At 29.6% G+C, this 13,082-nt stretch overlaps 4 protein-coding genes across 5 annotated transcripts; 3 read left to right on the forward strand and 1 right to left on the reverse strand.

Moving 5' to 3' along the window:
- The first annotated feature begins 285 nt into the window (after nucleotides 1–285).
- On the forward strand, nucleotides 286–6,182 carry wapl (cohesin release factor wings apart-like). Of its 2 annotated transcripts, none has more exons than XM_033335465.2 (11): nucleotides 286–952; nucleotides 1,257–2,986; nucleotides 3,061–3,309; nucleotides 3,405–3,653; nucleotides 3,734–3,958; nucleotides 4,055–4,277; nucleotides 4,365–4,580; nucleotides 4,661–4,837; nucleotides 4,906–4,994; nucleotides 5,068–5,169; nucleotides 5,250–6,182. In XM_033335465.2, exons 1-11 carry the CDS (start codon nucleotides 769–771, stop codon nucleotides 5,397–5,399), a joined length of 3,594 nt encoding a protein of 1,197 aa, XP_033191356.2. In that variant the 5' UTR covers nucleotides 286–768; the 3' UTR covers nucleotides 5,400–6,182. The 2 variants fall into 2 exon arrangements, with proteins under 2 accessions (XP_033191356.2, XP_033191350.2); XM_033335459.2 differs by having other exon boundaries at nucleotides 287–952; nucleotides 4,658–4,837.
- Nucleotides 6,183–6,607: 425 nt separating this feature from the next.
- On the forward strand, nucleotides 6,608–9,171 carry mRpS31 (mitochondrial ribosomal protein S31). Its single transcript, XM_033350400.2, has 7 exons — nucleotides 6,608–6,827; nucleotides 6,945–7,095; nucleotides 7,189–7,249; nucleotides 7,312–7,438; nucleotides 7,533–8,513; nucleotides 8,579–8,775; nucleotides 8,848–9,171. The coding sequence occupies exons 1-7, from the start codon at nucleotides 6,802–6,804 to the stop codon at nucleotides 9,078–9,080; spliced, it is 1,776 nt and encodes a 591-aa protein (XP_033206291.2). The 5' UTR covers nucleotides 6,608–6,801; the 3' UTR covers nucleotides 9,081–9,171.
- A 310-nt stretch (nucleotides 9,172–9,481) lies between these two features.
- Ski6 (exosome complex component Ski6) lies at nucleotides 9,482–10,882 on the forward strand. The gene is made up of 3 exons (XM_033350423.2): nucleotides 9,482–9,760; nucleotides 9,837–10,130; nucleotides 10,220–10,882. The coding sequence occupies exons 1-3, from the start codon at nucleotides 9,587–9,589 to the stop codon at nucleotides 10,562–10,564; spliced, it is 813 nt and encodes a 270-aa protein (XP_033206314.1). The 5' UTR covers nucleotides 9,482–9,586; the 3' UTR covers nucleotides 10,565–10,882.
- On the reverse strand, nucleotides 10,597–13,025 carry Mtpbeta (mitochondrial trifunctional protein beta subunit). The gene is made up of 7 exons (XM_033350411.2): nucleotides 12,848–13,025; nucleotides 12,328–12,490; nucleotides 11,884–12,259; nucleotides 11,628–11,802; nucleotides 11,287–11,567; nucleotides 10,912–11,217; nucleotides 10,597–10,823 (listed from the first exon to the last, which is right to left on the reverse strand). The coding sequence occupies exons 1-7, from the start codon at nucleotides 12,900–12,902 to the stop codon at nucleotides 10,779–10,781; spliced, it is 1,401 nt and encodes a 466-aa protein (XP_033206302.1). The 5' UTR covers nucleotides 12,903–13,025; the 3' UTR covers nucleotides 10,597–10,778.
- Between the last annotated feature and the right edge of the window lie 57 nt (nucleotides 13,026–13,082).

Genomic DNA, 13,082 nt, shown 5'->3' on the forward strand with positions numbered 1-13,082 from the left:
ATATTGAAATCATATCTACAAAATACATATCTGCATATATGCATGTCCATGCGTATATACAATATATATATAATTTGATTTGTTTCTAAGAGTCCTTAAAAGTTAAAGATTCTTGAGTTTGAAATTCACATAAAGCACAATTCATCATTTATTACATAAAATAAATTTTGATTGGAGGATTTTCTACCGGTAAGGTAGATAAAAGGTAGAAGATAGCATTTTAGCTCTACCTACTGGATAGGACGACAAGTATTACAATCTTGTATATTGTATTACTCGTTTTTTTTTGTGTATGGTATGTATCTAAATCTTGAAACGAAAAACATCGACAGATGGCTCAAGATCATGTTATGACTAATATTTCTAGTTGGACTTATGCTGACATATAAAAATTATAATAATTAAAGCTAAGTGTAAAAATATAGGATCAAGAATAACTAAGATAAGAACAATGTTTCCGAACATAAATCGAATTTGAAGTTACAGTTTCATATATTTGTGCATCGGGGTAAATAGCAAATGAAACATGGCGTTTGTTTCTTTCATATGTTCCGAAGATATTGCTTCTTGATTTTTTATTTCAAGTTTTTAATTATCAACGCGAACAACGATTCTGATGAATTGAGGTTTTTTTCCTCATAACACTTCTCCGCAAGTGTGCAAACAATCAATGCTTATTTCCTACATGCTTAAATTAAAAAAATGAAGAGAAATATTATTTGTGTCTTTTGAGATGTGGAACACTTTTGAAATACTGAAGAATACAGTATGACGTCCCGTAGTTACACAAAATCTTACAGCCGTAAGGTCAGTAGTGTGACACCTGGGAGTATTCAATTTGATAAGCTTTTTAGGGAAAATAGCAATCGACCTTCCGCTGCTAAATCAGCTGGCACTGTTGGGAAATGGGGTATAACATCTTTTACATCTATAAGGAGTACAAATATCAATGGTATGTACTTTCCTTGTCAATATAAATTATATCCTTTGTCACACATATTTATTTATATCTAATTAATAAATGTTAAACATACATTTAGTGTCTAACAACATAGAATGTTAAAAAATTACTTAATGTAAGATTTTGTTTTATTCTATATACTTCACATACTTTGCTTTTATATATATAATTTTATTTAGAAGATAAATCTACCTATACATTGTGCATTTATCAGTTGCAATATTTATATGATTAATGATTTAACAAATAAGAATAAATTTTGTAGGAAATTATGTGAATATTATTTCATTTATAGGAAGGAGAGATGATATTCACAATACCTTTGGTGCAAAAAGAGTAAAGCTTGATTATGGAAATCAGAATGCTCGTGTAAATTCTGGGAAAGATCCATTTTCCTTTGAAACTGATCCTGACAATAAATCAGATGTTGCACCACCAGTTGTTAAACCTAAGAAATTTTTTAAAAGTAGAAATGTTCCACCTTCAATAGAAGAATCTCGCCAGGATATGGCAATATATAGACAAGTACCTGATTCACATTATGGTAGAGCCCGTGCTCAAAAAATCTCTCCACAACCACCACCACCACCACCACCACCACCACCACAACTACAACCAAAACAATCCTTAACAAAAGTATCAAATGCTCCAGCTAAAAAAGTGACAGATACTTTAGAAGGAATCAATAATGATCCTCCTATTAGAGAAGAAGGGAAACCTCCTATTGTATTGAGAATATGCAAAGGTACAGCACGACTAGTCTATGGGAATGTGCAGAACACTCAACAGCCAGAACCTGAAACATATAGAATTTCTACACCCCTCATCAGTCCCACAAAAGTAGATATGGAACGTAAAAACTTTAATGTGGATGTGAATGTTAAATCTGATCATAAAGCAGTTCGTTCTCAAGAACCCATTATCTCGACTGTATCAATACCTCTAGAAAATTCAGAAATGCGCAGAACTACCCGTAGTCGAGCAAAAAATCTGCAGTTAGATTTAACAACAACATCTTCTATTGTGTCTACAGCACCAGTAACATCCAATTCACATAGTTCTGGTCTTTCTTTAACCCTTAGGAAATCTGTTACTGATTCCAACAATACATTAATATCTCATTATGATATTGTTAAGACTGACTGTGGTTCTACGTACTCTTGTAAGCCAGCAATTGAACCATTAATTGGGCGTGATCAACCACTGCCAACTACAACTCAAGAATTAATTGATATATTGTCAAGTGATTCTGACCCTATGCAAACAAGACCAATGATGATGAATACTTCAGAGACTGAGGAAAATACAGAAGTTGTTCCAGATGAAGTCCAACACTGTTCTATAGATATTCCAACAAATGAAGTAGTTTCTGGACCTACTTTACAACATGAATTAAAATCAGAATCAGACCCAGTACCAGAATCAGGTCCAGCTACAGAACCAGCATTAGGTTCAGGAACAGAAACAGAACCAGAAGCTGAACCAGATCCAGCTCCAGAACCTGATCCTGAAGTAGAGACAGAACAAACTAACCGTATTATTGATAATGACACAGCTACAGCAAAAACCTTAGTTGATCAAGATTGGTTTTCTGGGAGTGATGACAGTGAAGGTGTGAGTGGTAATGCAGAAAATGATATAGCATTACATGTAACTAGTACAGTCACAGAATTACAACCATTAAATACTCCATGTACAACTATTCAGAAGCCTGCTACTAAGAAAGGTAGTATTTTTAAAAGTCGCTCAACAGGTACTACAAATGGAAATAAAAGAAGAGCTTTGTACAAACACAAGTGGTGTGATAGTGATAAAGAATCTAGTACCACAGATACTTCTAATGTTGGAAATAGTACACCTACTACTGCTTCAGGATCTCATAGTGGTACAGATCCTGTAGCTTATGAAGAAGAATTCGATCCTTCACAATTAACAAGAGTTGTAAAGTACCCTGAAGCTGATGCAGATTTTGAAGATGAATCTGATGCTATAACTAGTGTTCGTTGTGGCAAGAAAGTAAAGGGAGTATGTACATTGTATACTTTATGCATTGTAATATATTAATTTATTACAAATTTACCCCAAATTTGTCTTTTTAGTTCTATACTGTAGTAAAAAATGTGAAAAAAGCTCATCAAATTCAAGAAAGTGGAGAATTTCAAGAGTTTAATGATGATGTTGAATATATATTAGACACTTTAAGAGAAAACAATCCAAATGCTACTCGCTGCCTTTCAGCTATAAGATTGGCAAGCAAATGTATGGCACCTGCATTTCGTATGCATGTACGTGCTCATGGCACTGTTGCTAAATTCTTCAAAGCTCTTCATGATGCAACAAAAGATCAGGTAACGTTTTATTTTCATAGAATGTAATATATGTAAATTTTATCAGGTCTAATAATATATGTGAAAATTTAAATGAAACTCTATGTGTTTTGTAGAGTCTTGCTTTATGTACAGCAACAGTAATGTTTGTATTAAGTCAAGATCGTTTAGCTATGGATTTAGATCGTGATTGTTTAGAATTAATGTTAAGTTTGTTAGAATCTGATGCCAGTCACAAAGATGCACTTGATGATTGTGGCCTTAGTCGGGCAGAACTTCTAAAAAATAAAGAAAAAGTACGTCAGTTATGTGCTGATATTCAAGCTCAAGGACATGCAAAACATTTAAATCTTGATAATATAACCGTAAGTATTATTTCTATTCATAATTACCAGGAAAGAAATATAAAAAGTAAATGAACAAATATATCATAAATTAATTCTAGGTTGGTCAACTTGCTATGGAGACACTCCTTAGTCTTACATCCAAACGTGCTGGTGAATGGTTTAAAGAAGAACTTAGAGAATTGGGAGGTTTAGAGCATATTGTAAAGACTATCAGAGATTGTCATCGCCATATTAATACCCAAAATATTACAAAATCTGGTTGGACAGATCCATTATTAGACAAATTGCGTAAAGTTGATAGATGTTTACGTGTATTAGAAAATGTGAGATCTATGTTTTATATAATGATATACATACTTAAAATTTATAATACAGTTTACAATACATTTATTTATCCTTTTTAATTGAAATTCTTTTAGGTTACTCATATGAATGAGGAAAATCAAGTATATTTATTGAAATATGAGAATGGAATTTTAGTCAGCACTTTAGCAAATTTATATCATCTTTGTGGACAAGAAATTCCTATTTATCCTACTATAGACCCAAGTGATAAAACTTCCACTGGTGCTGTTATTAGAGAATGCTTGTTTGCTATTATTAAAGTTCTTATTAACCTTACACATCGATTTAATAGACAATGTAGGACTTTATTATATTTTATCTTCCAAAAAATATTAATAATTTACTTTTACCAATGTATAATACAATGTTTTATAATTATTTCAGCTTTTGGGAGTAAATCACTAGGCCTGCAACCAGGTGTTTTAGATTGCAGTTTGTATCTTTTATTGCGCGTCCCCGAGTCACTTCCTGAAGAGAAACGTTTTGATATGATGATGTTAGCTTTGATTTTATTAATAAATTTAGTAGAACAATGTGATGATAATAAACAGCTGCTTATCGAATCTAAAGCTCCCCCATCAATAGAAAATATTTTTGACGGTGGGTATTTTACAAATTATATTGTTTTCATGAAGATGTGGATCTGATATATTGTATTTATTTCTGTAAAAAAACAGCAGAGGAAAGTGGAGTAGAATGTTTAATCGATCTATTTTATAAACAAGAAGAATTAGCACGTGCCGAAGAACAAAAAACCGATGCTATTTTAGATGGTAAAAAAGATTCTGAACAAACAGAAACTGTATCGACAACAACTAAATCTCAAGAGGAATTCATTGAAGAAACTGTCACAAAATGTTTGTATAATTTTTGTTTAAGATATTATAAATTTTGTAAAATATAATTTTAGAAATTCTTTTTGTAGTATTACAAAAAGCGGGACGTCATATGGAACATACTTTAATAGGAGCATATGTAGTGCTTTTACTTGGTTACTTAATAATGGATAATAAGGTAATAAATTTTTAAGTTTAAAATTACAATGCTAATACTATAGAAGAAAATAATGTAATACATATACTTTTAGGATTATGAATTGTTGGTACGCAGTAGACTTCCAGATAATAATTTTACTACTATGGTGTCTGTACTTCAGAAATTCTTCAATTTCATGAATTTAACGGCATCGGTAATTATTTTTAATTGTTTTATTTATACACATCTATAAAAATTATCAGAAAATTTGGATATATGAATAACTTATTCTAGAATGAAGTAAGCAGCTGTGGAATTGCTGCTACTGAAAAGGTGATTAAGTTCCTAAAAGTCTCAGATGCCCGCATTGAAGAAGAGAAAAGCGAATTACCATTATCAGCTTTAGAAGATCCAAACATAATGCTCCATTTATCTTCGTCTTGATTGATATCACATTTACACATTTGATATTTTTTATTACCCTGGCATGCAAAAAGAGCCAAAGTTATATGTGTCCAACGAAGGAAATTTTATCTATTGCAGTATAAATGGACCTGTTTCATATTGACCATATATTTTGATATATATTTATTCACTTACGTAATTTATTGCTGTACCTTTCATTAAATTGACTTATTTTCTCTATTACAATAACAAGTTAGGTATTAAGCATAAGTTAATTAATTACTAGAAACTAATATGATAAAGAATGCGCCTTGTAATTACGCATGCAGCTCACTTAAGTTTTTTAATGGCACGTATGTAATATTATTACTTTAGTTGCTTTGCCAAACAATCATTTTTTAAAATTTTGTGACTGACAAGAGGAATGATAATTTGTAAACTTCTTGTCAGAGTATAATTCGTTTGCTGTACAATAATGCATAAATTTTAAATTTTTCCATTATTTTGAAATTTCAATTTATTTTACATTTTAAGTTTTGTTACAAGATTGGCGGTGTTGGGTTTTATTACAACCCATTTAAGATTTGATATAGCATTATTTTGTAAGTTTATTTTAATATTAAAATTATACTATAAGCTTTGTAAATGTAAATTTATAAATTATAATTGTATCTTAAATTTCTAGTTTCCAGTTATTGTATCTCATTACGAGATATAGAACTTCATAAACCTTAATAACATATTTTGTCTCACAATTTCAAAGGAAAAATAAAAGATACATTATATTGTTATGTGTATGCAATAAACTAGCTTCATAAATTACGAATTTGTAAATAAACCATTTTTTTCATAAAAATCAAATACATTTTATATCAAGAAATATAAGACGTAATTTCAATATGTAAAAAATACATATATTTTTCTTTCATTTAAGGTAAGTCAAAACCAAATTGAAAACATTACATATTTTATTTACATTATTTATTTCAAACGGAATATCTACAAAAATATACAAAAATACACGTAAGATATGTGTTAACTTATTAAACAAAATTTCTGAGTTGGAAAAGTTGAAAATTAGACTTAAAAGTAGTAAACATGTTTCTATAAACTGTACATATCTATATGTAACCATGTACATATATATGTATTTATACGCTCATATTAAGTGAGTGATGTTGACATTTTTTTAAAATGAAATTTTAGAAACAATTTATCAAAAAGTTATATTTTATTAGAAAATATATATGTTAAGTTTACTGTTAACAAACATATTATTCGCAAAATCAGGAATGACTTTATTTAGGATCAATCCGTAACATGGTAATTTAGAATTTGACTAATTTGTGCTATAGATTTAATAGCAAATTAATTCTTATAGCAAAATAGAATAAAATAGCATATATATGTAAGCAATATATGTATATAATAACGTAACGAAATGTTAGCTACGTTCTTTCTTTCGAAGTAAGTATTCATTTATATAATTTTAATAACCTTATTAACCTATCTATCAGTTCTATATGAACTACATGATAATTCAAATAAATAATATTACATAATCCCATAATTATTAACTTCTAGGAGTACTAAAACTCAAATTATATTGCCATTTCAAAGGTTAAATATTACGTTTAATGTAATAAGAACTAATTTGTCATCATCATCATCTGATTCTTCTTCTTCTGATTCTGATTCGGATTTGGATGCTGAAATTTCTAATGAAATTAGAGATGTAAATATTTCGTTACCTTTAATATAAAACTTATTTCTTTTAATATGTGTGTCTATGTTTATAATTTTTATTTCATGTTCCTTTTCTCTGAAGAAATTAAGAGGTATAGACTACTTACAAAGTGCAAAAGCAGCACGAAAAAGAAGACAAATAGGTAAGAAATTATAATTTATTTTAAGATAGATGCATAATAAGACAAGAAATTTCTCATCATAGAGCATGAGTTAACCAAAGCAGCCCAAATTTTAACTACAACATCAGACCAAGATAAAGGAAAAATTCTTTCAGTTTTGTTAGATAGTATCAATAAAATTCAGACTATAGATAATACATCCAGTAAAAGGTTTAAGTATAACTTTTTTGCTTAAATTATATTTTTATTCTAATAAATGATTCTAATAAATTATATAAATATATAATATTGATGTTATTTGTAGTAAAGAAGATGAAGCTAAAGATAAGACAAGGACTATTAATAATGAATCTAAAGAACCACAAAAATTATCTACAATTCATAAGCTACAAAGTCAGCAAAAGGAAGTAAGGGATGTTAGTGATAAGGTTGAAAGAAAATATGAAAGACAAAAGGAACCATCAATAATTGAAATGCTTAAAAGCCAGTCAAGTATGAGAAAGGATATTGATGATAAGTTTGAAAAGGAATATGAAAGACGAATGGAACCGTCTGTCATTCATAAGCTACAAAGTCAGCAAAAGGAAGTAAGGGATGTTAGTGATAAGGTTGAAAGAAAATATGAAAGACAAAAGGAACCATCAATAATTGAAATGCTTAAAAGCCAGTCAAGTATGAGAAAGGATATTGATGATAAGTTTGAAAAGGAATATGAAAGACGAATGGAACCGTCTGTCATTCATAAGCTACAAAGTCAGCAAAAGGAAGTAAGGGATGTTAGTGATAAGGTTGAAAGAAAATATGAAAGACAAAAGGAACCATCAATAATTGAAATGCTTAAAAGCCAGTCAAGTATGAGAAAGGATATTGATGATAAGTTTGAAAAGGAATATGAAAGACGAATGGAACCGTCTGTCATTCATAAGCTACAAAGTCAGCAAAAGGAAGTAAGGGATGTTAGTGATAAGGTTGAAAGAAAATATGAAAGACAAAAGGAACCATCAATAATTGAAATGCTTAAAAGCCAGTCAAGTATGAGAAAGGATATTGATGATAAGTTTGAAAAGGAATATGAAAGACGAATGGAACCGTCTGTCATTCATAAGCTACAAAGTCAGCAAAAGGAAGTAAGGGATGTTAGTGATAAGCTTGGAAGGAAACGTGCACCACAAAAGAAACCATCAATAATTAAAATGCCAAAATATGAAACTCTGAGAAAATCATCTATAGTTGCAAAACTAATGAGCCAGCAAAAGGGATCCAGTATCATTGATGATAATGAGAGGTTGCATATTTTATTAAATAAATCTAAAAATTTATGGCTTAACCCATTAAAAATTTTTTTTATAGAGATAATATAGATTATGAAAGAATCTTCGACGATTTTCCGGAAAATACCGATGTTCCTAAACTTAAAATGTGGGACACTTGGGAAAGGGAGCAATTGCAATTTTTAACATCTAAATACCCTACAAATTCATTTCAAGAAATGATTCAATGGTCTAAAGAAGGAAAACTATGGAAATTTCCTATAGATAATGAACAAGGTATGAGTAGAAAAATTAGACTGTGTTATTTTATATATAACTTATAAATATGATTCTTTATATGATATATAGGGATGGAAAAGGAGCAAAATGTGCATTTCTCAAAGCATGTATTCTTAGAACGTGAGTTGATACCATGGTGTCCTCCTAAGGGTCCAATACGACATTTTATGGAATTGGTATGTGTTGGACTTTCAAAGAACCCATATATGACAATTGAAGAAAAGTATAATCATATAATGTGGTATAAAAATTATTTTAACGATAAACATGATTTATTAAAAAAATTAGGAATTTTAGGATAGAACTAGTACAAAAAACTGGCAAAAAAAAAAACAAATTGAAATGTATTAACTGTTTTTTAAAAATAAAGATGAAATAAAATGATACACATAATTATGTAGTTGTTATTTGTTAAAAATATCTTATTTTATGTGCATTTCACTGTCTTCATATTTTATTTAATGTTTTATAACGGAACGTTATTAAATGTTTATGAAACACTATATGTTTATAAACATTACTAGTTAAATAAATCCTATGAAAGTATTGATATTTCAAATTCAAATAAATGAAATAGTTAAATTAGATTTAAACATTTGAAATAAATTAATTTATGAAAAAAAGTATATCAATGCAATACTTTCTTATAAATTTATAAGGAAATCTTCAATAGTTTGTACTTTCAGCTAAAGTTGAGATCGATTGGGTCAAATCACTCAAGGGACTCACTTAAGACCGATCCAAATCCACCATCTAGTTTTACCTTATAGGCTTATAGGTTACATTGGTTTTAAAATTCTTGAGAAAAATGATCGAAGCAGAAAATATTGAAGATCAAAGTGGGCTACGTCCAGATGGTAGGCGAGCATTAGAATTAAGGCAGATTCGTGTAAAAATGGGTGTTTTTGGTCAAGCTGATGGAAGTGCTTATATCGAACAGGGTAACACTAAAATTTTGGTTACAGTATATGGGCCTCATCAGGTTAACAACTTATCGTACGTTATAATTTTTATATTAATACATTGAACCATATACGATTAATGTTATGTTTATTTAGCCAAGAGGTTCTACAGGAAGAAATACAACTAAAGGCATAGTGAATTGTCAATATAGCATGGCGGTATTTAGTTTATCTTCTGGAGAACGTAAACGCAAACCAAGAGGAGATAGAAAGTCGCAAGAAAGATCTCTTCAATTAAAACATGCAATGGAAGCCATAATACATTTAGAAATATATCCTCGCTCACAGATAGATATTTATGTAGAAGCATTACAAGTTGATGGAAGTGAATATTGTACATCTGTAAATGCAGCTACACTTGCTTTAATTGATGCTGGAATTCCTATCAAGGTAATATATAAAATGAAACAAATGTTCTGTAACTTTCATTGGAAAAAGTACCTTTACCATTAAATTTATTATTGTTTTCTTTTTTGTAGAATTATGCTATAGGTTGCACTGTAACATTAATTAATAATCCATCTTCGGAAGATGAAGATAATACATTAGGGAGAGGAGTACTAGATGCAAATTATCTAGAAGAATGTGCTCCTGGTGTTACTTTGTCTGTTGTTGCATTACCAAATAGTGATAGTAAATCAAAAGATGGTTTGATAGTAGTAGCGCAAGGAGCAGGCCAAAGGTTGCATTTGTCTCAATTTGAGTCTTTAAAAGCTCGTGTATTATATGGATGTCAAGATATAAAAACTATTTTAGATCATGCAGTTAGACAATATCTAACAGAACAATCACTTCCTTCTCTTTTTCACGTTGCATTAAATTAGATATATTAACAAAAAATTGTACGCAAAAAATGTCAAATAATACACAATTTTTTTCATAAAAATCACATACAAAATTTTTTTTTAATATATTTATCTTATAAAGAATATATATATTTTATCATACACTATAATTGTACACAATCTCTTTTCTTTAAAGTAATATCCACATTTCTTTTAGAATATTTATATTCGTTCGTTTTCCCCTTTTTGCATCTCAAACCTTAGCACCAGGGTACCTTTCCATAATCATACCAACACCCTATAATTTATATAGTTATTAAAATAAATCTATTTAATATAAATATAAGATAATAATAATTGTGAATTATTTTTTATACGTCTTTTACCTGTCCTCCAGCTGCACAAGCTGCAATTATTCCAAATTGTTGATCTTCTTTGATAAGTCGGTTCGCGGTATGTGTAGCTAACCGAACTCCAGTTGCTGCAAATGGATGACCAATTGATAAAGATCCACCCCATGCGTTCCATTGATTAAGATCTGGTACTCCTACTTTTGAAGATCTTCCTAAGTAATTTTGTGCAAACCAATCAGAATCTAATGCTTTTAAATTAGCTAAAATTTGTCCCGCAAAAGCTTCATGTATTTCCCACACTCCAACGTCTTTAACATTTAATTTTGCTTTTTGGAGTATCTACAATTTATTTGAAACATTATGTGTTAAAATTCTAAACATGCACATTTAACGACAATAAAGTATTACTTGTGGTATAACATAGGTTGGTCCTAAGAGCAATTGATCAATAGGATCCTGGGAAACATAAGTGAAATTTCTTAAATATGCTTTTGGAGTAAGACCAAGTTGAAGAGCTTTTTCTTCTGTCATTATCAAAGCTGCTGATGCTCCATCAGTTAAAAAAGATGCATTAGCAGCAGTAACTCCTCCATATGGTTTAACAAATGCTGGTTTTAATTTTTCTAATTGTTCAGGTGTTGAAACACGAATACCATTGTCTTTATTTACTACCTCACTTACATTTGGAACTAGAAAAGGTACCCAGATCAATTAACATATTTTATTTATTTCGTTTATTTTAATATTACCTTTATAGGGAACTACATCTGTGAGGTGTCCTTGTTGTTGTGCTTTAGCAGCCAAAGTATGTGAACGCAAAGCATATTCATCCTGTTCTTTCCTTGAAATTCCAAATGCAGCTGCTAATCTATCACCACTATGTCCCATAGTTTCATTACTAGAAAATTCAGCTACTGCAGGTAACTACGATTATATAAGTACAGTTAAATATAATATATAAGTAGATATAATTAAAGTATAATTTTGTTATAAAAGGTAATATACATCTGGTACAAAATATGATGGTCTAATACTAGTAAGAAGTTGTAACTTTTGCCCAATTGATTTTGCCTTATTAGCTTGTAACATCAATGATCTCATACGTCTACTATGTCTAATTGGTATATCTGACATGAATTCCACTCCACCTGCAACGATCACTTCATACACACCACATGCAATCAAACCCATACCAGTTGTAAGAGCTTGATTACTACTGATGCATGCCATTGTTACAGTGTGTGCAGGAGTACGATCACTGTATCCTGCTGCTAAAGCTGCTTCTCTCGCAATATTTGAAGTTCTTATTTCTTGCATTACTGTACCATAAACAATGTATTCAACAATTTCTTTAGGAAATTTAATTTTGTTTTGCAAGGCCCTTGTAATAAAATATGATATATTATTATAATTGAATTAGCATAAAAATTAGTGTTTAGGTTAACTTACACTAATGATTGTCTGGCAAGATCATATGCCATCAAGTTTTTATAACTTGTTCCAGATTGCAAAAATGGTGTTCTTACACCATCAATATATACAATGTTTTTAGCAGCATGATTGCTTTTAGTTGCATAAAACTTATTTGTTTTTAAATAATTTACTGCAGAACCTAAAGTACAAATAAATTACACATTCATAACATATTTAATAAGTATATTTTGCACTTGGAAATAATTGTATCTATTTTATTATGCTATAAATATAATAAGGAATAGATATAATAAAGAATATGTTATAAAATTAGGAATCTTAAATAAATTTATTGACTGACTATATATTAGTAAAAAATCATTACACTGTATAAATAGCATCAGTGCTCATAAAAAGTTATTAAATCATTTTTATTTTAAAGTTTCCGATTTTGTACTTTGTACCTAAATAATTAAGAATCATTACTTGCGAATCATGTACTTGCATTGTTTTTATTGTTCTACAATGATTCATAGCACAAAGTAATTTAACATACCATATTTAGGAAATCCTCTCTTCATTAAAAAACTATTTTTTGCGAGAGAATGCATATTCAAAATTACTTTAAATTTAGCAGTTTTTAAAAATTTCGCTTCTTTTTATATATGTTACTATTCCTTTTTACTGGTTACTTATGTACTACCATTTCCTCTCTGGTACCAGTAAATGTTGAACATGACATGGACTTTGATCTTTATTTCAGTCTTATTCTCAAAAAATTTTACTTGTGA

The sequence above is a fragment of the Bombus vancouverensis genome, chromosome 8 (genome assembly GCF_051014615.1).
Source record: "Bombus vancouverensis nearcticus chromosome 8, iyBomVanc1_principal, whole genome shotgun sequence".
In the NCBI taxonomy this organism is placed as follows: domain Eukaryota; kingdom Metazoa; phylum Arthropoda; class Insecta; order Hymenoptera; family Apidae; genus Bombus; species Bombus vancouverensis.

Coding starts and splice junctions, on each gene's coding strand:
- wapl (XM_033335459.2), top strand. CDS start 769: ATGACGTCCCGTAGTTACACAAAATCTTACAGCCGTAAGGTCAGTAGT. Junction 3,310..3,404: donor ATGATGCAACAAAAGATCAG/GTAACGTTTTAT, acceptor TGTGTTTTGTAG/AGTCTTGCTTTATGTACAGC. Junction 3,654..3,733: donor TAAATCTTGATAATATAACC/GTAAGTATTATT, acceptor AATTAATTCTAG/GTTGGTCAACTTGCTATGGA.
- mRpS31 (XM_033350400.2), top strand. CDS start 6,802: ATGTTAGCTACGTTCTTTCTTTCGAA. Junction 7,096..7,188: donor TTTCTAATGAAATTAGAGAT/GTAAATATTTCG, acceptor TTTTCTCTGAAG/AAATTAAGAGGTATAGACTA. Junction 7,250..7,311: donor ACGAAAAAGAAGACAAATAG/GTAAGAAATTAT, acceptor TTCTCATCATAG/AGCATGAGTTAACCAAAGCA.
- Ski6 (XM_033350423.2), top strand. CDS start 9,587: ATGATCGAAGCAGAAAATATTGAAGATCAAAGTGGGCTACGTCCAGAT. Junction 9,761..9,836: donor CAGTATATGGGCCTCATCAG/GTTAACAACTTA, acceptor ATGTTTATTTAG/CCAAGAGGTTCTACAGGAAG. Junction 10,131..10,219: donor ATGCTGGAATTCCTATCAAG/GTAATATATAAA, acceptor TCTTTTTTGTAG/AATTATGCTATAGGTTGCAC.
- Mtpbeta (XM_033350411.2), bottom strand. CDS start 12,902: ATGCATTCTCTCGCAAAAAATAGTTTTTTAATGAAGAGAGGATTTCCT. Junction 11,803..11,883: donor CATCATATTTTGTACCAGAT/GTATATTACCTT, acceptor ATATAATCGTAG/TTACCTGCAGTAGCTGAATT. Junction 11,568..11,627: donor AGATGTAGTTCCCTATAAAG/GTAATATTAAAA, acceptor TACCTTTTCTAG/TTCCAAATGTAAGTGAGGTA.